Genomic DNA, 23,456 nt, shown 5'->3' with positions numbered 1-23,456 from the left:
TATCGAAAAGTTGCCTTCTAATTTAGGATGTTTTAACTTTTGTATTTTTCACCTGTCTCCCCTCCCTGGCATTAAATATCATCTACAGGGATGTTGTCATAGGAAAAAAAAAATACTTTGCCAATTAGATAGGCAAAAGTGATATTTCATTGTTGTTTTAACTGTAAGGTCGTAAACTTCAAAAGAAACTTAAAAATTTATTTCTTTAATATTGACTTAATTACATAATTGGTGAATGCAAATCTACCCAAGTTAACCTGCCGTTTCACTGTTCCTCTTTCTCCTCCCTTTCCCTCTCTTTAAATCTTCAGGGAGAGAAGTTTGGAAGAAAGGACCATCTTTACAACAGGTTAAAAAATTATGTATATTGTGCAGTTTAAGTAGTGTTGAGTAAACCTGGGTAATGGTTATATATAACGGTTTTGAGTTTAAATGCATGCCGTTCTCTCTTCCCAGTTAATCATGCCCATGTAGAGTCTAGGTCATGAGATCCTGAGGCTTTATCCAGGCACTGTCACTCAGCTTGAGACAATGGGTCTTAATTACAATGAATGTATCCAATGGGAAATAAGTAGACTCCTGATTGCTGGTCTTGAACATCCAGCCTTTTCAAGTATGGAATATTGCACCTTGTTGAGTTTCTTTGATGATGAATATTAGCTTGGTAGACCCTAGACAGTTTTCTCCTATTCTCCCTTAGTAACAGAGTCGAATATCCCCTGATGTGAGAAAATTCTTCCAAGCAATAAGAAATGAAGAAAACAGAATTCAAAACTGATGATATATGTGATTTCAATGCCACTGTTAACATTTTGATTTCTTTTTCTTTTTTTGCTGTATTTAATTTAATGAGGATTTGACTTAAAAAAAAAACACAATACGTGAAATAATTCATACCTTGCACTAAGTTTATTATCAAATCACTATTTAACCCTGGTTTTGTGTCTCAGTCTCAGTAGATGTCTAATCATTTCCCCTGATCTCTTCGAGTTAAAGTGTGTGGGGTTGCTTTGCGCACTCTTAAACCATCTCACCCAAAGCTAGTGTAGGCAGCTCTCCTCTTCTGCTGACTGTCCCCTTCCAGGCTTTCAGCTTTTCTCTAATGAGAGGGACCTGAGCACTTCCAAACCCTGAAGAGAAGTAATCAGGTACCTTCTGAACCATCCTGTCATCATTCTGTATCATTTCTGTAGCTCGCACCTAAATTTGAAAGCTGTATGAAAGCATGCTTCCTTTTCAGTCCATCACAATTAAGTAATACGTCCCTGCATGGGTCATATCTGCTGTCACTTTTCTTTCCCATCTGGAGCAGCTGTTTCAGCCTTTTCTCCCATTCCTCAGATAACCTAAGTGGGTGTAGAGGGAAATAAAATGTGCCCTCTTATATCAATACCAGGCATCTCACACATATTAAGAGAAAAACTATTTCTGAAATATACATGTATTTAAAAGAAAGAATTATTGAATATTAATATGGGAATGGTATCTAAATGAATAGGAATTATCTGAATGAATTCATGGAGTTAATATTCTGCTAAGAACAGTAAAACTCATTTGTTTCAGTTGTTAATTAAATACATTTAAAAATATCTGCTGTAAATAGGATTTGTTTGTGTACTAAGGGACATATAATCCTTGTTATCAAGAAGCCTACAGTATAGTTTAAAAAAATAAGATGTATTCAGTTACTTACTATATGCCCATTACTGTTCTAAGTGCTGGGGATATCAGCGTTCAAATTCCCTGCCCTCATGGAGCTCCCAGCCCAGTGAGAGAGATGAACAGTAACCAGATGGGTATTTAGCACCATGGCAGATGCTTTGAAGACAAGCAGAACAGGATTAGGGAACGAAGAGGGAGAGGGCGGGAAGCTATTTTAGATGGTGTGGTCAGGAAGTGACTGACATTCTAGCAGAGGTCTGAAGGAAGTGAGGAGGGAGCCAGCGGCTCTGTGGGTGAAGCCTCAAGGGCAGAGGGAAGGGCAAGTACCAAGCCCCTGATGAAGGAGCATGTTTAACATGCCCGTGGGGCAGTAGAGGGGCAGAGTGACAGGAACCAGAGACCAGAAGGGAAGGCAGGGGCTGAAAGTGGTACGTATGATGAGACTGGTCAGATTCCACATCAAGAACGGCCCTTTGGTAGAAGGAATGAGGCTAGACATGTAGTTTGGGCCAAATCGTGGATACAGAGCATCGTCTTAATGGGAACTTGTTCCTCGAATTCTAAATCCAAGCTCATTAGTATGATAGTTTAAACACATGAGTCAACAAATAATGTGGAACATAAAATTATCTTGGAAAATTAAAGCATTCACGTTTTGTTTCTTTAGCTCTCAAAAAGGAAGAAATACCTTTCTAAATTATTGTGTAGATTTAAGGATCAATTTGGGCAAAAAAGTTATTTTATCTCTTGTTTAGTGATTGTATTGTGCTTTTATTAAAGCAAATCTCTAAGCTGGAATAAAGTTTCAAAGCAGTAAGTGTACAAAAACAGATCATGTACCCAACCAAGTCATTTAGAAATCTTTTATATAGCTTTAGTCAGTAGATTGTCTATCTCTTTTTTATCACACCCTTTGATATTTTATCTCATCAGTACTCAAAGAAGTAATTTCCATATTTTCTCTCAACATTAATGTAACTCCCCCCCCCCGCCTCCTCTTTTTAAACACCAAATTCTTCTTTGGGGAATGGTAGCTGATGCTTTATAGTACAACGTGAGTTTTGCCTCTAGTACAAATTCTCCTTTTTAAAATTTGGTGACTTTGGTTAAAATAAATACTTAGCAGTAGGGGTTTTAAATTCTGTTATTTTTTTAGTATTTAAAAAATAGATTATACTTGATTTATTTAAAACCTATATCCTTAAAGATGCTTTCCATTTGGAGTTTTAAGTGGAAACACTGCCACCTTGTGTTTTGTACAGCAAAATTTAAACTTGGATAAACTGAAAATCACTAATTGGGTGTATTGCCTATTGAGGAAAATGTACTTTTCTATATTCTCATACTTGCTAACCTGTGTTTTCTTATGTTTTACCAAAGCGAAATTTGACGCAGATGCTAGATGAAGTAAATATGAAATCAGATCAGAGGGAGCATCAAAACATTCAGGTAAAAAGAAAAAAAAAATTGGTATCTTCCTTTGCAAAGAATTCCAGCATTGTTTGTAGTGGGGTTGGGGAAAAGAAAGGAAGCAAAAATGCGGGGGAAATGAGTAGGGGATGGAAGGGCAGCTTGTTATGTTTTGTGATTCTACTTTCTTGCCAAATTCCTTCTAAAAGAATTAACTTTTGATATGAATGTTTGAGTCAGTATTATCTTACAAGAAGTATTGTTTTAATATATATTAGGAAGTAAATAATTTAATAACTTTCTGTAAGTTTTTGTTGATTTAAATATGTTTGGGGCCATAAAGCATAAATTTGTATTCCTTTTAGAAAATTAATTATAGTGATAAAAATGATGGTTATCAATGTAAATAAACAAAATCTGAACTTTTTCTTAAAGTATTTTTTATTTTGATTAAGAAAAATAATTTCGGTAACCACATAGCACTTTTTACCTTTTATGTTCGTCAAAGTGTTCAAAAAATAATTATTATTTGGATTGTGTTGGAAAAAGAGCCATAATTAAATGGTTTATTTTATGACTGAAATACCATTAAAATATAAATTGAATAGCCTTTTCCATATGATAAAACAAAAGCATTTTATTTGGGTTTTCATAGTTTACTATGTAGTGTTAAGAAAGTGAACTGTAGCCTTCAATTGGAGGCTTAAATGTTTTATCAGAGCACTGAAGTATTGATATTCTTATGCTTTGTTAAACTCATAAATTTGAGAGGTGTTTGGCAAAAGTTAAAATGACATATTCTTCTGCTATTTTCTATTTCCAGATGATGCTTTTATTTCTTATTTATTAGAATCATGATGGTTTGCTGTCTTTGTATATAGTTGTATTTATTAGTAATCATAGGACTATAATTTTCTGCGTTATTTCTCATGTATAGATTTTAAATGATTTGAATGTCATTGGAATTATTGTATCTTTATACTTAAAGCTGTTTTATATATGTATATATCTGTTTATGATAGTGAACTGCTTTTAGAAATTTCTTCTGTAAGAATTGCTCCTTTAAAGTTGGTCTGGCACCTGTTATCTTTGCTATTTAAGGATCTGGAGATTGAAAATGAAGATCTGAAAGAGAGGTTGAGAAAAATTCAGCAGGAACAGAGAATATTATTGGATAAAGTAAATGGTTTACAACTACAGCTGAATGAGGTAAATAATCTGCGTCATACCAGAAAAATCCAGAACTGTTTTACTACGAGTCATTATCATCGGTTACAAATTGTTAATGACGGCCCATCACAGCAAGTCATGGTGCCAGGTGCTAAAGGAGGTAAAATCAGGTCATTGCCCTGTGGAAAGTCATATCTTATTAGGACCTTTACATGAAACAAGGTCGGATCTAAGAACAGAGAACACTGTTGGTCTGTGGTGATGACAAAGGACTGAACTGTGATTGGAGTTGTGGGATTAGAGAGGAAGAAGTAGACAGAAGACATGAGGAGGAAGAGCAGGTAAGAGTTTTAAGTAACTGATGGGGTCTCAGAAGAATCGAAAGTGCTTCTGAACCTGGTTAGTGAGAAGCATGAATGACAACGTAGAGCACAGAAGTAGTAGCACATAGGCATTTTCTTCTCACAGCCTCATCCCCAATCTTAATGACATGCACCAGTCTTTTTAAAAGATATTTGCTAAGCTCATGCTTTTTAACATAAACTTTCAAGAGTGAAAATACATTTCTTCTTCTTTTTAAATTTAGGAAGTAATGGTTGCTGATGATCTGGAAAGTGAGGTAGGATGATAAGTTTTACTTTAAAGCTGTAAATTGTTGTGTAAATTGAAGATAACATTGCAGTAGAGGTTTAAATCCTGAACTGACATGGAGACAGAATTCTCTTTTTGGTTATTGCTCAAAGGAAAAAACAAAACCTATGTGTGACTGTAAAATTATGTTTTGAGTATAGTGGCATGGGTTATTGTAGGCATTTTCTTGTTACTGAAATGAGCCTCTGAATGGCTCATTTTCTATGAAACTTTTCACGAAAAGATATAAAATTCTAAGCATTATAGAGAAAACGATAAGATTTAAAACCACAGAAATTTGAATTTTTCATAATATTGTTTGTGTATATCGTATATTATTAGTATAGTTCTACAAATTTTGAACTCTACTAGTAGTTAAAAGTTGACCAGGTCAGGGCTTCCCTGGTGGCGCAGTGGTTAAGAATCCACCTGCCAATGCAGGGGACACGGGTTCAATCCCTGGCCTGGGAAGATCCCACGTGCCACGGGGCAACTAAGCCCGTGCACCACAACTACTGAGCCTATGCTCTAGAGCCTGCGAGCCACAACTACTGAAGCCTGTGCACCTAGAGCCCGTGCTCCGCAACAAGAGAAGCCACCACAATGAGAAGCTTGCACACCGCAAGGAAGAGTAGCCCCCGCTCGCCGCAGCTAGAGAAAGCTCACGCATGGCAACAAAGACCCAACACAGCCAAAAAAAAAAAAAAAAAGTTCCGTTTAAAAAAAAAAAAAAATTGACCAGGTTAGAGAATTCATTCACTATAGTCCTCAAAGTAATTCTAATTCACATTTTCTAAAACACGTTTTTAACACAATTTCAAGCCCAGGGTGATTTTGCTCTGTATTTATTTCTTTCCATTTCAGAAAGAAAAGCTGAAGTCCCTTTTGGCAGCTAAAGAAAAGCAACATGAAGAAAGCCTAAGAACTGTTGAGGCTCTGAAAAATAGATTCAAGTATTTTGAGGTATAGAAAGCTTCAATAAATTATTTCATGTAACTCATAATGGGCAGTGGTAAAGGGCTTGAAGTCAGGCTTGAATTTGAATTTTATCACTCTCTTCTTTATAGTGTGACCTCGGGCAATTTATTTAAAGTCTCTGCGCTTTGTGTTGCTTTGGCAAAATTGGGGTGATTGTCCTTTTTTCCACAGAGTTGTTTTAAAGGTTAAATGAGATCATTGAAATTGACTAAACTGACATTTAGTTCAGTTCCAGTTTCTCTTCCCCAGCCTCCCTCTTTGTCATCTTTACCTTTTCAAGACATACTTTTACCTGTAAAATTACAATGATTATGACGGTGTTAATAAAAAGCATCATTTAAGTGAAAAGCAGTAATCCCAGGATTATCTCAGAAAGGACCTTGTGCATATATGGATTTGTTTGGTGAGAGTAGTGTGTTAATAAGGCTCAGATCATATACTTATCTTTTGTTGACTCAATTAGCTCTTAGTTTTTCCAAGACTATGTTTTGTTTTGTTTTGTTTTGCTTTTTTTGCGGTATGTGGGCCTCTCACTGTTGTGGCCTCTCCCGTTGCGGAGCACAGGCTCCGGACGCGCAGGCTCAGCAGCCATGGCTCACGGGCCCAGCCGCTCCGCGGCATGTGGGATCTTCCCGGACCGGGGCACGAACCCGTGTCCCCTGCATCGGCAGGTGGGTTCTCAACCACTGCGCCACCAGGGAAGCCCCCAAGACTATGTTTTCTTTAAACTTTTAATCAAAATACAATATACGTTAAAAAGAACATGTTAAAGTGAATAAGTTGAAGAATTTTCACAAATCTAACATCCCAGATCAGGAAACACCACATAACTAGTACCCAGAAGCCTCCTCACGCTTGCTCCTTGCACCAAGGGTGACCACTCTCCAGACTTTTAACTGCATAGATTTGTTCTGCAAGGCCAAAATATATATTTTATAAATGTTGTTCATCATTGGGGTCACTGAAGAGAGTGGCTGATTCAATGTGAGTCTTTTATCTTTATTGTGGAATATAACTCCAAAGTACATAACAAAAATACATTTTTTGTGTGTAAGTTTAAAAATATGGGCGTAGCTATGAAAAAGAATGTAAAGACATGGATGTATCTCAAGACGTAATGTTGCATGAAAGAAATCAGACACAAAGAGCACATACTGCCTGACTCCTTTTCTGTGAAGTGCAGAACTAGACAAAGCTAATCTATGCTAATACAGGTCAGAATAGAGGCCACCCTTTGGTGGCCGGTTACTGACCAGGACGGGGCATGAAGAAACTTCTGGGCGTGCTAGACAGGTTCTATATCTTGATCTGAGTTGTAATTACACAAAGTATACATATGCAAAACTTCATTGCACTGTATTACTTGTGTACTTTATTGCAGGTGAGTTATGCCTTGATACATTAAAAAAAAAACAACCAAAAACCTGTGTTTATATTTATAGACTGAATTCTGAAATTATTTAGAAACAGTTTTATAAGCTAAAGAACAGTCTAGTATAGGGCCTTCTATCTCTTTTCACATTTGAAGACTTTCTTTAAGGTTAGTAGTGAAACTAGTGATAGCTAACAAGTTCATGACCCCCAACCATGTGCCAGAAATTGCTTTGTGCACTTTACATGCATTTAATAAACACATCAGCTTGGTATGGTATGTTTTCATTTTATCTCCACTTCATAAGTGAAGAGACTGAGGCAAAAGCAGTTTACCCGTGCGGGGTTTTATAAATAAGAGTAAGTGTCAGAGCCAGAACCTGAACTCAGGCATTTTGTGCCCCTAACTACAATACTAGTTTTACACTCAGCTGGAGAAAATACAGAAGTGTATGTGGGCCTTTGAAGTATTCATCTAAGTTTGACACCTATAATTGGGTACTGTTTTTGTGTTATTTTTCTCCTAAGAGTAGACTCCCATGTCTTAAGAATAGATGGTTTTCTGTAGCTTCAGACAAGTCTGTAACTTTGAATGAGGTTATTATAAACTATAGGAAAATACTTACTGTTTCTTATAAAACAACATATATTTATTTCAGAAAAATTAAAAAATATAGTTAAACTAAAAGTAGAAAATAAACACACCTATAAGCCCAGCACTCTTAGCACCTGACATCCTTTCAGACCTTTGTTTGTACAAAACTTGTGTTATGTACATGAATTCAACAGGTAGTCTTATTATTTATCCTGTTTTGTAAGTTTTTGCACTCAATATAATGGGGGCATTTTCCCCAGTCAGATGAATTTTTATACTAGAAATTATTTATAACCTTCAAAAAAAAAATTACAGGGTCCACTTTATATGTGACGCAGTATTTATGAGAGCAGTCCTTAAAAACTGAGGAATCATAATTTATAAATATTGAATATCCACTACTATATCATCTCACATACTTAAAAGTCTTCATAAACTGCCAACAGAATTGCTGTGTTATGTGTAATACTTAATATGTAGGCATTTTCCTTATAGAGCAGGTTTGGGAAAACATGGATATTTTAGAACAAGGCTAATTTTATGTTGTAACTCATGCATTTGTTTTCATTTGAGTCATCAAGTCAAGGTAATGAACCCAAACTAAGTTTTTTGAACTCCTTATGTGCCTTGGCCTCCCCTTACCCATTCATGTATAAGCCCATTTACTACCTATTACAGACTCTAGTATTAAATATTACTTAGAACAAAGAGCTAACCTAAGTTTACAGATATTTTTCCATACCCTTGGGGCAATAAGTATTAATGGGACATTAATTTAGTTACGGAACTGTGGGCCGTTTTTATCATGGTCACCTATCAGAGTCTGACACATAGCTATTAGTACTAATATAGACAGATACACAAACATGAAGTACATCTGCATACCTTTACTCTCAAAAGTATAGTATTTTAATTTACGTTAGGTTCTTTGTGTCTAGCTTACTTGGGATGAGCAATCTAAATATACTTTAACTCAGAGTATCTAAAATTTCTCTATTCTCCTTTTCCTAACTGATGTATTGATGGATTTATTATGAACTATATGTAGCTCTTTGCCTCAGTTTCATTTCCTGCTCTCTGTCTCCTTTTACCTTCAAAGGTAATTGGTGTTCCATAAATTCTGAAAGAGGGGGTTAGGCTAATGTTTCACAGGCGATGAGGTAGGGTTCGTGCTCCCCAAAGGTGGTAAAGTAAATTGGTTTATAGAGGTGAATGTGGCATTTCCTTCCTTTGAAGTAAAGAAACAGCAGAGAGTATGCATTCAAGGTTGTTTCATTTCATTTGGAGATTGTTTTTTTATTTTTTTCTTTTGAGCAGTCAAGTTTTTCCTTGAAATACTTGGCTGCTTTTATTAAAATGCTGAGTGAAGTAGTTTATTCCCAACTGATCTCTCTAACTGTGTTCTGCCTTTCTGTGAGTTCGAGTAGAATAATACCCAGGAGAAACAAGGAGTGTTGAAAATGTGGTTTTAATGACTGGATCATTTAGAGCTAAAATAGATACAGAATTTAACAAAATGAAGTAGTATTCACCTAAAATGTTTTAATGTATCCTTCTGATTTCAGAGCAATCATTTAGGATCGGGAAGTCATTTCAGTAAGTATAAAAGTATAGATTATCATTACAGTTCAAGCAAAAAAAAGAATGTTTATGCCTCTTTATTTCGTCTAACTGTATATGATATTCCTGCTGCAAAACTTCATCCAACTACTTGTGTGTTATACCTCAACATGGACCTAGGAAGAGATTAAAATGACTCCTGTAGTCTCTAACATAAAATCTGGTAATCACTGAGGTTCTGATTTTCCTTAGGACCTAGATTTTTAAATTGTATATTGTACGCATTACCAAATTTGCCTCGTTGCATGTTAGACATTTATCTTGTGATATTTGGTGCCTGCTTTTTATGGAAAGAGATGTAAACATAGTTTTCTGACTTGGAGAAATCTTTGGATATAGTCTCAATGCAGGTAAGCATTTTAAAATTAGATGTTCCATAAATATTTATTATTTTAAGACTATACATAATTTTCGCTTTTGTTTATTCTCCATTTTTAAACAGTTTCTCTAGAAAAATCTAATTTTTTGCTTCTTGTTGAATATTAAATTATCCGTTAGCTAACTACAATCGAAATATTTATCCTATAAATTGCAAAGAACACCATTTTTATTTTGACTAATATACATATTTCATAATAATCGTTTAACTTATTTAGTCTAACAATTTTACATAATTCAAAAAACTAACTTAGTGGGACTTCCCTGGTGGTCCAGTGGTTAAGAATCTGCCTTCCAATGCAGGGGATGTGGGTTCGATCCCTGGTTGGGGAACTAAGATCCCACACGCCGTGGGGCAACTAAGCCCGCGCACTGCAACTACTGAGCCCACGCACCTCAACTAGAGAGCTCACGTGCTGCAAACTACAGAGCCCACGCTCTCTGGAGCCCATACGCCGCAACTACTGAGCCCGTACGCTGCAACTACTGCAGTGAAGAGCCCGCGTGCCACAACTAAGACCTGACACAGCCAAAAATAAATAAATAAAATATAAAAACCAACTTAGTATCTATTCAAAAGAATATACATACTTTCCTTATGTATATAGGAATAATAAGGAAAAATATGGATATTTTAGAACAAGGATAATTTTATGTTGTAACTCATGCTTCTTTTTTACTTGAATAATAAAGGAGATAATAACACCAAATTAATGCTTAGCCTTCTTTGATATGGATATTTAAGATATCATTTATTTGGACTTATTTAGGAAAAGAAGATATGCTTCTTAAACAAGGTCAAATGTACATGACAGACTCACAGGTAATATTTTATTTTAAAATATACTTATAAAAATAATTGTGCCTTTTTTAAAAGAGGAAAAGAGCATTGTATATTTATCATCTATATGTACATTGAATAAGGTTTTCATTATCAAAGAAAAGTTGGCCTTGTGGTCTTGAGTTTAATAAAAGCAGATATTGCTGTGTCTAGTGCCCTCTAGAGTATTTTTGGTGACAGTGACTTAAATAAGAGATTTGAATTACAATTTCATTGTCTTTGACAGTAGCCCTCTACTCTTTAACAGCAGTTGGTCACCTCTTCATATTTGCCCATTAAAGGGGGAGACGGGTATGAATAATTCAAAAGGCATTTGTCTTGACTTTTAAATGTATTGTTCCTTGCATTCAAATATATATTCTATATTTTGGAAATTCACCACAAAACAAAGCTTCCAAGGCAGAGTGTTATCTGATTTTCTTACTTGTTTAACTGCTCCTCACTTTTAGTTTCCAGTAAATACAAGGTTTGCATTTTTAGTACCTTCTATGAACTGCAGAACTGATAAATATTTGGTCTTTTAAAGGTTTTTTTACATACTTTCTTCTGTAGAAGAGTGAATTAGCCTATATGATGTCTAAGATCACTCTAAGCTGGAAACTTCTAAGATTGTAAGTTGAGAGACTGGTTGTCAATCAACTGAATAATATTTAAGAACATAAGATAAATATTTGATTGTAATAAAATAAGTATGGAAGTTGTGAAGCTGTGTAAGTAGTTTGTTGGTAGATGATAGTAGTCTTAGTCTAAAGATAACCGGTAAGTTGAAAGATAATTAGAAGCAGACTGAGGCTGAGAAATGATTCCATGTTGTTAATTTTCTTCTTCATCCATGGGAAGGCAGTGTGGATTGAAATGAACAACAGTAAAACCTGCCTATTAAAACAGTGGGTTGTACTCATAGCACATGGCTTTTTTACTCATAGCACATGACTTTAAAAGAGCCCTTACTGTAATAGGGTGGCTGGGGAAAAATAGAAATAGTTAATCTTTCATGGTTATATGTTCTGATACTTATGAAATATTTCAATGAGAACTTAAATTGTACTTCTTTTTGTTAGCATCTAATAGAGGAAACAAGATGTCAATCCAATTTTGTAGTAAGATCGTATGCTAAGTTCTAATTTATCTTTCTTTTTGAGAGAAGAAAACGTGTTTGTATTTTGTGAGTTGCTTGACATCGTTCTCTTGACAATTCTTATACTAGCTAGGATTATTTTGGTAGTATTTTTATAATTTAAACAACAGTACACTGGAGTTAACATTGAGGGAACTTAGAAGTCAGTATATGTTACTAGAAAATAATATTCTATGGAATTATTTGCAGATTTAAAATTGTGAAAGCCTTGTTTTTACTCAAGGGTTCTGATGACTTTCTTCAGAATTTGAAGTTCTAAGCACATTATGTGCCATAAAACTTAGAAATAGTAAATGTATGTTGATAAAGTTGATATTCATGTGTGGATAGGTATTACCAGTGGTAAGTTTGGTAAGTAAGTTTGGTAAATAAGTAAGTGTCTTCTTTAGGCTTTTGGAATTGATATTTTATTTTATTATTATTATTTTTGCAGTGTACTTCCACAGGTATGCCAGCCCATATGCAAAGCAGATCTATGTTAAGACCACTAGAGCTGGCCTTACCTAATCAAACCTCATATTCAGAAAATGAAATTTTAAAGAAAGAATTAGAAGCAATGAGAACTTTCTGTGATTCTGCAAAACAAGACAGACTCAAGCTCCAAAACGAACTGGCTCACAAGGTGGCAGAGTGCAAAGCCTTAGCATTGGAATGTGAAAGGGTCAAAGAGGATTCAGATGAGCAGATAAAGCAACTAGAAGACGCCTTGAAAGATGTTCAGAAGAGAATGTATGAGTCAGAAGGTAAAGTGAAACAAATGCAGACACATTTTCTTGCCCTGAAAGAGCACCTAACAAGTGACGCAGCTACTGGGAACCACAGACTGACAGAGGAACTGAAGGATCAGTTGAAAGACATGAAAGTGAAATATGAAGGTGCGTCTGCAGAAGTGGGGAAATTAAGAAACCAAATCAAACAAAATGAGATGTTAGTCGAAGAGTTTAAGAGGGATGAAGGCAAGCTAATGGAAGAGACTAAGCGACTGCAGAAGGAATTGAGCATGTGTGAACTGGAGCGAGAGAAGAGAGAGAGAAAGGTCACCGAGATGGAAGGCCAGTTAAAGGACTTGTCATCCAAGCTGGCCCTTTCCATTCCAGCAGAGAAATTTGAAAACATGAAGAGCTTGTTGTCAAATGAAGTAAACGAGAAGGCAAAAAAATTAATAGAGATGGAAAGGGAATATGAAAGATCACTTAGCGAAATTAGACCGTTAAAGAGAGAACTCGAGAATTTGAAGGCCAAACTGGCTCAGCAGGTCAAGCCGGAAGAACATGAGCAGCTGAAGAGCAGATTAGAGCAAAAGTCAGGAGAACTTGGGAAGAGAATCAGTGAGTTAACGTCGAAAAATCAGACACTACAAAAGGAGATCGAAAAGGTCTATCTGGATAATAAGCTCCTCAACCAACAAGTGCATAACTTAACGACTGAAATGAAAAATCATTACGTCCCTTTAAAAGTAAGTGAAGAAATGAAAAAGTCACGTGATGTAATTGTTGATGATTTGAATAAAAAGCTTTCAGATGTGACACACAAATATACAGAAAAGAAGTTGGAAATGGAGAAATTGCTGATGGAAAATGCCAGTTTAAGTAAGAACGTTAGCCGCCTGGAAACTGTGTTCATACCTCCAGAGAAACACGAAAAAGAGACAATGGCCCTGAAATCTAATATCGTTGAACTTAAGAAGCAGCTATCTGAACTTGATAAAAAATGTGGTAACGACCAAGAGAAAATATATTCGCTCACATCTGAAAACACTGACTTGAAAAAGATAATGATTAATCAGTATGTGCCAATGAAAACCCATGAAGAGATTAAAACTGCTTTGAGTAGCACATTGGATAAAACCAGCAGAGAATTAGTAGACGTGAAGAAGAAGTGTGAAGATATAAATCAAGAATTTGTGAAAATAAAAGATGAGAATGAAATATTAAAAAGAAACCTGGAGAACACTCAGAACCAAGTAAAAGCTGAGTACATAAGCCTAAGAGAGCACGAGGAAAAGATGAGTGCTGTGAGGAAGAGCATGAAGAAGGTCCAGGACAACAGTGCCGAAATATTGGCTAACTACAAAAAAGGCCAGGAGGAGATTGTAACACTGCATGCCGAGATCGAGGCCCAGAAAAGGGAACTTGACACAATACAAGAATGCATCAAGCTAAAATATGCCCCAATTATCAGCTTTGAAGAGTGTGAGAGAAAATTTAAAGCTACTGAGAAAGAACTAAAAGAACAGTTATCCGAGCAGACACAAAAGTATCACATCAGCGAAGAAGAGGCCAAGAAGTGCAAGCAAGAAAACGACAAGTTAAAGAAGGAGATCCTCACTCTTCAGAAGGATCTAAAGGATAAAAATGTTCTTGTTGAGAATTCTCATGAAATGGAAAGAGCATTAAGCAGAAAAACAGAAGAGCTGAACAGACAGTTAAAAGACCTGTTGCAGAAATACACAGAGGTAAAGAACGAGAAAGAGAAGCTGGCAGAGGAAAATGCCAAGCAGACCTCTGAGATGCTTGCAGCACAAACTCTTTTGCAGAAACAGCATGTTCCACTGGAACAGGTTGAGGCCCTGAAGAAGTCTCTTAATGGCACAATTGAGATGCTTAAGGAAGAACTGAAGAGTAAGCAAAGGTGTTATGAGAAAGAGCAGCAGACAGTGACCCAACTGCGGCAGATGCTGGAGAATCAGAAGAACTCCTCTGTGCCCCTGGCAGAGCATTTGCAGATTAAGGAAGCATTTGAGAAAGAAGTTGGAATCATAAAAGCTAGCTTGAGAGAAAAGGAAGAAGAGAGCCAAAACAAAACCAAAGAGGTCTCCAAACTCCAGTCTGAGATTCAGAATACGAAACAAGCATTAAAAAAATTAGAGACTAGGGAGGTGGTTGATTTGTCTAAATATAAAGCAACGAAAAGTGATTTGGAGACACAGATTTCCAACTTAAATGAAAAATTGGCCAATCTGAATAGGAAGTATGAGGAAGTATGTGAGGAGGTTTTGCATGCCAAAAAGAAGGAACTGTCTGCAAAAGATGAGAAGGAATTGCTCCATTTCAGCATTGAGCAAGAAATCAAGGATCAGCAGGAACGATGCGATAAGTCCTTAACAACAATCACAGAGTTACAGAGAAGAATACAGGAATCCGCCAAACAGATCGAAGCTAAAGATAATAAGGTAATAATAATACTTTAGGTAAGCATGGCTTGGTGTTGGAAACCCCAGAGCAGAACTGCCAGAATAGAATAGGACTCTTTACCGTAGCACTCCACAAGACAAGTTTACAAAAGCATTAACAAAGTGACCATTAAATGCCACCTTTTTAGTTTGGCTACGAGTATGCAAAAAAAAAAAAAAAAAAAAAGATTTGGAGTTGACAAAAAGGTAAAGTCACACAAACAAAAATCAAAAGCAGTTTTCCTTTTGTTTCCTCAGCTGGTACAGCCAAGAATTGAGGTAAGGTGGGGAAACTCAAGATTCATTTGCCTCAAAAATGAATGGTCAAAACCCAGTGGGTTTTAAGGTACCTAAAGAATGGTGAGGGAGAGGAGGAAAAAATACTGTGTTTCTGGGCTATGAGAAACTAAGGATGCTGCAGAGCTCACCAGACTTGATCTTGGCACTCACCCATACCAGTAAATTGAGCCCTCCAACTCATTGTACATCCTTTCCCCGTATCTTCCTACAGACAGAATATCTTGCCCCTCCTTTCTACCTACTTAAATCCTCTACATTCCTTAATGCCCACTTCATCACTTAACCCTCCTTCCTAAAGCCTTCATCGGCCAATCTAGCCTACAGTAAACTGTTCCTCTTCCAAAATGCCTGTTGTATTTTGGTTTTGCCATCCATTTACAACATATATATTACCGTGTCAGAATGATGTGGTTGGGACTTCCCTGGTGGTCCAGTGGTTAACACTCCACGCTCCCAATGCAGGGGGCCTGGGTTCAATCCCTGGTCAGGGATCTAGATCCCACATGCCACAACTAAAGATCCCACCCGTGTGCCACAACTAAGACCTGGCACTGCCAAATAAATAAATATTTTAAAAAAAAATGATGTGGTTAGTCTGTCCAACTAGTTTTTTTTGCAGTACGCGGGCCTCTCACTGTTGTGGCCTCTCCTGTTGCGGAGCACAGGCTCTGGACGCACAGGCTCAGTGGCCATGGCTCACGGGCCCAGCCGCTCCGCGGCATGTGGGATCTTCCCGGACCGGGGCACGAACCCGTGTCCTCTGCATCAGCAGGCGGACTCTCAACCACTGCGCCACCAGGGAAGCCCTTTCCAACTAGTTTTTAAGAGCAGGTTCATAACTTATGTTTCCATCTTATCATTCATTCTCATGGTACAATTTACAGAATAGGTGCTCAATAATATTTTCAGTACTGGTAGTTGAATAAAGTATGTACTATGAAGATGAGAAATCATGGAGATTGAGTTCAGTTTTACCCATTCAACAAATAATTATTAAATGCCTTCTACCCGCAAGGTACTATGCTTAATGCTGGGGATATAGTGACAAGTGAAAGCAGACACAGCCCCAGCCCTCCTCAGTGGACAGGTACAAGTACTGACTTTCTGACATGTCTGCTCATATGACCCAGAATTTTAGCGCTCTCAGCTTGTTTGGAAGTCAGTTATGAATATAATGTATAATTATAATAGCAAGTTATTAATATCTACTTACAATTGTCACTATTTATTAAGCATATACTACATACCAAACATGTATTTATGATTTCATTTAATTTTCTTAACTATGAAAGGTTTTCCCCTTACTGAGAGGAAATTATATATTATACACACTGTTGATAACAATCTTGACAGCGTTCATTCCTCAACTTTCTGGTATATAAAGATAAATTTTGTGTCTCAAGGAATGAGTTCTGTGTAAAGATGTTCATTGTAAGTGAATAAGTGACTAATACATGTTTCTCCCACAACTCCTTTGTTTTTTTATAAGATAACTGAACTGCTCAGCGATGTGGAAAGACTAAAACAAGCACTCAGTGGCCTCTCCCAGCTCACCTGTGCGAGCAGGAGTCCCAGTAAGAGGCAGAGTCAGCTGATTGGCAGTCTGCAGCACCAGGTCAAGTCCCTGCAGCAGCAGCTGGCGGTGAGTAACCGGGGCCTGCAGGGCTTCGTGCTGATCTGTGCAGGGTCTCGTTTGTTTGTTCGTAAAATCTCATTTAGAAACCAGATTGATCTTTGGCTATGTTCAGATCCAAGAATGTAATCATTTTTGCTAATAGTTCCTTATACTAATGATATAATATCATTTTTTGTGTGCTTACTGTATACCAGGCACTACACAAAACATTTTACATACTTGATATTTAAACTTGATCTTCACAATCCTACAAGGTTTTATCCCCCCCTATTTAATTCTTAAGGAAACAAAGATGAAAATATGCCTGGGGTCATACAGCTAGGATTTAATCCTGGGACTTGTTGACTCCAAATCTGATAGCTTTCCAACTGTAGCACACTCTCTAAAATATTGGTCCACTAAACTGAAGGAAGTTTTTTCAATAGTCTTTTATCCTTATGAATGAAGGTAGGCATTCCTATGGTTTTATACATTATATCCTTACATATTAAAAGAAAACATCTGTGTATATATATTCATATAGATACCTATATGGATATGTATCTCCTTTATATATTAAAAGAAAGCATCTGGATTAAGAAGCTGAAGTTGGGATCTCAGTTCTAAGCCCTGCCAGTTAAAAGAGAGTGACATGGAACATTCCTCTTAACCCTTGGCTTCCTCATCCATAAAAATAGGATAATATGAACTGATTATTTGTTTGCTTTTTTAATTGGATGAGCTATGGGGCTAAGTAAAACATAGCCCAACCAAATGTAAATTGTTGGGTAATATTTTCCTATTCTATAGAAGTTTGTCATGAGTTATTTTTGAATAGAAGAAAGTTATTTTTTAAAGTGTTCATTTTATGACACCGTTGCCCTACAGATTAATGATGACGTATTACTGATTTGGATCTTATTGAAAGGATATGGTAGTCTCTTCAGTATTCAGAAATATGTTTATTATGTTCATGGCACTATGCTAAGTACTGTCAGGGATAAAGAGAGTGTACAGTTCCTGTCCCCAAGGAGTTCTGGGCAGTTAGGCAAAATATAGATCCATGAAAAGTAAAATAACGAGACAAAAAATATCAAATATAGAACTAAGAATATGATCCCAGATTCTAAGTGATATGAATTCCCAGGAAGGAAAGATTACTGATGTGGTGGGAGCTGGTTTCAAAGAGGAAGGGAGTACCTGGCCGGAACTTGTAGATAGATGGTGTTCGGGTAGGTGGAAGGAAAATAGAGACTTTCCCTGGCAAAGGAAATAGTGTGAAGGAAGGCATGGAGGTGGAATCAAGTGGCATGCCCCAGGGGTAGTAAAAGGCTGCTCAGCCTGGCTAGGCATGGGAGCTGTGTTTGAGGTCAAGTTGTAGAGACTGTTGAGAATCAAGCTGATGAGTTTGATTTCTCTCTTATATCTAATGAGGTGTCACCCAAGGTTTTTGAGTCAAAAGTGATGCGAGGAAAGAGCTACCTCAGTCTTGGAAGCATGAAAAGGAATAAAGTCTAGAGACAGGGGATGAGATGGGAAGTTTTTGCAATAATCCAAAGCATAAGTTGATAAGTATTTGGGTAATTCATGGCATTAGATATGAACTCAGGCAATAATTTTCATGTTACCTAGGGTAAGTGCATTGCTTTCACTGTGAATGTTCCCACACATTCTTTAGAAAAGTTTATACTATTGTTATGCAATGGAATTTTGCATCTGGTGGGTCCAAGGTGGTTTGTTATAAGAAGTAGCAGGAGCACTTTAATAATACTACCGTGTAGGGCTTCCCTGGTGGCGCAGTGGTTGAGAGTCCGCCTGCCGATGCAGGGGACACGGGATCGTGCCCCGGTCCGGGAAGATCCCACATGCCGCGGAGCGGCTGGGCCCGTGAGCCATGGCCACTGAGCCTGCGCGTCCGGAGCCTGTGCTCCGCAACGGGAGAGGCCACAATAGTGAGAGGCCCGCGTACCGCAAAAAAAGAAAAAAAAAAAAATAATAATACTACCGTGTAGAAGCATCAAGCCTGAGGACAGCATTGTCACAAGCCTTCATGTGGTTGAAAACGTGAATGCTGATATTCTGATCTGTCCATCTTTCCACACTTGTAGGATGCTGACAGACAGCACCAAGAAGTAATTGCAATTTATCGGACACACCTTCTTAGTGCTGCACAGGTAAAGAAGAACTACTCCTTTGGCTAGGATATTGTTTCAGAGAAAATAATTTTTTATTTTCCAGTAAATTTATGTGAAAGTCATTGATGTTTAAAGTAGTTGAACCCCCATATGCTTATTTTAAAATTGTTTCTTTTAATCATGGCTTGCATTATCTCCCAGAGAAATTTACAAAGCTGTATGGCAACACAGCATCTTAAATTTAGTGTTGTCTCCATCTGCTTGTCATTCATTTTATAGACAGTTTGGCAACATGTGATGGCAGCACACGTTAATGGTATTGCTAGCTGGAGATGATGCCTTGACATCCACACATGTCTTTTAGCTAAAAGAGGAGAGTAGGAAGGACTTCATTGTTTCTTGGTAGCTCAGGAGTGTTTCTTTGAAAGGTAGAGAATACCAAAAAAGTGCAAAAATGACAAGTAAAATGTGCACAGAATTTTAATAATTTAAGAAAAAAATGGTTCTGCTAGAATATCAATAATATTTATTTGTTGAGCCTTAATCTCAGTGAAGCAGAAGACTACGAATTGCCCTCTTTGGGGGGTGTAATGAGGAAGCTATTAAAAAAAATCACACTAAGAAACATGTTTAACATATGAAGGATTTTATATTTAATGCTCTGTAGAAACCCTGTGATCAGCATCTCCAAAATTCTCAGATTCTGGGGGGAAGACAATCGAGACAATGTTAGAATGGCAAGTGAGATGTAATAGAAATTGTTTAGGATTTGAAGTGTCCACACTGAAAAAAAAAAAAGGTGCTGAGAGAAAACTTCAGAGAAGATCATTTAAAAAAAAAAGAAAGAAAAAACTAGGTTAAATAATAAAAAGGAAAAGATTTTGTGATATCAAATTCTTGAAATAAAAGAGCCTGCCTTTTCTATAGGAGATGAGGGGGAAACCAATGTAAAAGAATGAATGATATGATAAAGCATCTTTGGCTACTTTCTTTTTAGTAGATAGACGATAAGCTGGGGTTTGAAAGTATATTATTATTGCAATTATTCAAGACTATTGACGGGCGGCAGAATGGGGAGTTCTTTGGAGGGAAAACAGTAGAAAAGTGTAGAAGATCTGTGTTAGTGAGGGTGAGGAACTCACTTGGCTCTGATACTGGCCAAGGGGGGAACAGCATACTCTTGCTGAAAGACCGCAAACTGACAAGGCTTTCAACTTTTTTTCATGTATGCTTCTGAAATTCAAAATTATTTTCCACTGACTCCTAATGAAACATAACAAAAGCAATTGGCATCTGAAATAGTCTTGCCTTCTGGCATCATAAAGTTAACTAAGAAATTCAGTTTAGTCAACTATGGCTAATGTTTGGAATTTAAACATCCTGCTGTTATAGAAACAGATTTTGGAAGCAAAACTTTTTATATTAATAGGAACTGTTATGCTGAAACCCATTCAAGTGCTCAAGCAAAGAAAAAGGGAAGGGGGGGTGTTTTAAGCCCACCATACTGACTTGCATTTAATCAACCTCTTGCCGTCTTTTTAACTTTAAAGTGTCTCTTTCTAAATTTAAGCGGATAACATTCATGTAAAAAGGTCTCAACCTAACCAGTAAAGGAGGAAATGCAAATAAACAAGGAGGTACCATTTTTCAATTCTGGGATGGGCAAATTTTAAACAAGATGATAGTCTGTAGCATTGGCCAGGGCATTGTGGGAAATGGGCATTTATACCCTGCTGGTGGGAGTGTAAATCGTTATTATCTCTCTACAGGGATATTTGTCATACTTAGCACAATTTAAAAATTGAGTCTGCTTTTTTGGCCTAGCAATTTCTTCCCTAGGAATCTGCCCATAAAGATTGGAAACCCCATAAGTGCCCATCATTAAGAGGATGAATAAAGAAATTATGATACATCCATACAGTGGAATATTACACGACAATTTAAAATAATTAAGGCAGGGAATTCCCTGGCGGTCCAGTGGTTAAGACTCGGACTTTCACTGCCGTGGACCTGGGTTCGATCCCTGGTTGGGGAACTAGGATCCCACAAGCCGCGCGGTGTGGCCAATCAATCGATAAAATAATCAAGGCAATAACTAGGTGAAAGGGCAAGTTGCAAAATAATATATATGATCCTATTTATGTAAAAAAGATAAATATGGGTATTTTTCATTCGTTACTTTTCTAATTAAAAAAATAAAACTCAGCAGAAGCAAAAAAAAATTTCCTTGTAGTTTACTTTGCTCATCTGTAACTTACGCTACCCCTATCATCTGAGCCATTATGTAAAAAAAAGAAAGAGGTTTGTCCGTCTCTTCTCTGACAATAGATGTTAAGAGCAACTGATGTGCACTACTTTTAAACTGATTTTCTCTATTTCTATGATAGAGCTCTACTCTGTTTTCCAATAAAACCTTTAGAATATCACCACGATGGTGAGGATTTAGCATTTGGTGAATCACAACCAACAAGGTTCTATTATAAAGCCCTTGTCTTTAGAATTTGTGTGTAAATGAAGATGACATAAAATATTTCTCCCCTTTCTTCTTTCTCCCAAGGGTCACATGGATGAAGATGTGCAGGCGGCCTTACTCCAGATCATACAGATGCGGCAAGGGCTTGTGTGCTAGCATCAGCACCCACCAGCCGATGGTGGCTTTCCCTGCTGGTGCTGAGCATTCTGTGTGCAACTCCATGGCCTTTCTGGACCTCACTTTCCCTCAGCTTTCCCTGCTGGTGCTAGTATAATTAAAATAAAGTATATTTTGATCCATTAGTAGGTTTTTAACTTAGACAAATACGTTACTGAGTTTTTCAATATCAGTTCAAATCTTATATTCTTTATATGTTAATTTTACAATTAGATAAACAACATAACACTTTGCCTTGGATTGGCTACTTATTTTTAATTGATTGAGTACTCAATAAAACATGAGTCATCTGAGTGGGTCCATATGAAGAGGGATTAGGCTGAAATAATTATTAAAGTTTTCTTCCAGAGAAATTAATTGGGTTGGTAGCAACTTTTAAGTGGATCAAGAGATCTTTCAGATGTTCAGTCGAGCCATGAGACCTAATGCAGTTTCAAGGAATGCATGGTAACTTGGCTGGCCAAGTTCCATTTTTATTAAAGTAACTTAATGAGTGCTTTTGACTTCTTTTGGAGGTACAGATTTTTTTTCTCTCTACACTAGTAAGTTTTATGCCTTTTAAAATAAACTTCTTTTCACAAATGGTTTGCGGTGCTAAATTACATTTAGGCTAAGAACAGGCAAGGGTGGAATATATCAGGAATTTATAATAAAATTTCCTCATAATCTCCGCAACGGTATCTTAATTTTCACTTGTAATGACTTTTCTTTTTACAGTATGACGAGAACTATGATAAATGGTATACTGGATTTTTCAAAGTGTCAAAAATGTTAGCCTTTTTTTAGTAATTACTCTGACATTTGCTACTGTAGTAGCAAAGCACTCATTATATATGCATCCTCCAAATGTTTTGTACTTATTTATAGGAAAATTGCACTAATGAGATTAATAATGTGAAATGCAATTTTTTTGCAAAATTAGCATTAGAAAATTGAATTTAGAAGACAGATCTTTAAGGTTTTAGACAAAAGTGCAATAACATTGTAAACTGTAAGAATATAGATAGCAAGAAAATAATGAAATTGGGCATGTTTATAGTAAATATTATAACCAACCATTTTTATTAACTACATCTCATTAAGGAAAGTTTATATGTTTTGTTATTTTATTAATATTTTATTTACAATTCAGATTGAAAATGACTAATTTGACTGTTAGCAAATAAACTAAACAAGTGAATCATTGCAGCCAAGCTTTTTAAATTGCAAAATGTGCCTTAGCAATAATCTTTGAGCATCCTGAACCAGATTTTTGATCCCATTTTTGTGTAATAACAAGGACGAAGGACCATCAAAATATCAATAACTTATTCCACCAAAGAGTAAGCCATTGTGTTTCTTCAGTATAGAAACAGAAGCGAAAAGTCAGCAACGGATTTCTTTTGAATTCTTTAGGTAGGTATATACAATAAACAATGTTTGGATTCTTTAATTTTTATATTTAATGTTGTCCTTCAGCATGAGCTCTGTGTCATGAGTTTTAGGTCACCTATTGAAGCTCTAGAGTAGAGAAGTTCTTAACTGAATACTTACATTTCAGTGTTATATTTTCCTTATTAGGGGTGGGAAGGGAACCCCTATATGGGTTTATATATGTTTTATTTTGTCTTCAACCATCAATAAAATGTTTTCTGTGAAATATTGTTTTGAACATCTTGTAAGAGATTTACACGGTAAACCAGTCCATTTGCTATTTTTGGAGAATTTGGGGGAGAGAATGATAGAATGCAAAGTATAGATGATGACACCCATTTTCAGTTAGCTATGTAGAATGCAATATCAAGTAACCTT

General features: G+C 36.5%; 1 protein-coding gene across 3 annotated transcripts in view; it reads left to right on the top strand.

The window, feature by feature from the left end:
• Positions 1–21,788, top strand: part of UACA (uveal autoantigen with coiled-coil domains and ankyrin repeats) — an 85,141-nt gene extending 63,353 nt beyond the window's left edge. For 2 of the 3 annotated variants that reach the window (XM_065871080.1, XM_065871081.1), the window contains exons 9-19: positions 312–349; positions 3,043–3,111; positions 4,174–4,281; positions 4,829–4,861; positions 5,737–5,835; positions 9,382–9,424; positions 10,591–10,637; positions 12,227–14,965; positions 16,755–16,907; positions 18,989–19,054; positions 21,573–21,644. In XM_065871080.1, the coding sequence (XP_065727152.1) occupies positions 312–349; positions 3,043–3,111; positions 4,174–4,281; positions 4,829–4,861; positions 5,737–5,835; positions 9,382–9,424; positions 10,591–10,637; positions 12,227–14,965; positions 16,755–16,907; positions 18,989–19,054; positions 21,573–21,644 (3,467 nt within the window). Of the gene's footprint in view, positions 1–311; positions 350–3,042; positions 3,112–4,173; positions 4,282–4,828; positions 4,862–5,736; positions 5,836–9,381; positions 9,425–10,584; positions 10,638–12,226; positions 14,966–16,754; positions 16,908–18,988; positions 19,055–21,572 lie in introns of all 3 variants that reach the window. The other variant, XM_065871082.1, reaches the window with a different exon arrangement.
• The last annotated feature ends 1,668 nt before the right edge of the window (positions 21,789–23,456 follow it).

The sequence above is a fragment of the Phocoena phocoena genome, chromosome 2 (genome assembly GCF_963924675.1).
Source record: "Phocoena phocoena chromosome 2, mPhoPho1.1, whole genome shotgun sequence".
Taxonomy (NCBI): Eukaryota; Metazoa; Chordata; class Mammalia; order Artiodactyla; family Phocoenidae; genus Phocoena; species Phocoena phocoena.
Note: the sequence above shows the minus strand (reverse complement) of the source record. Positions and strands in the feature narration are given on the sequence as shown.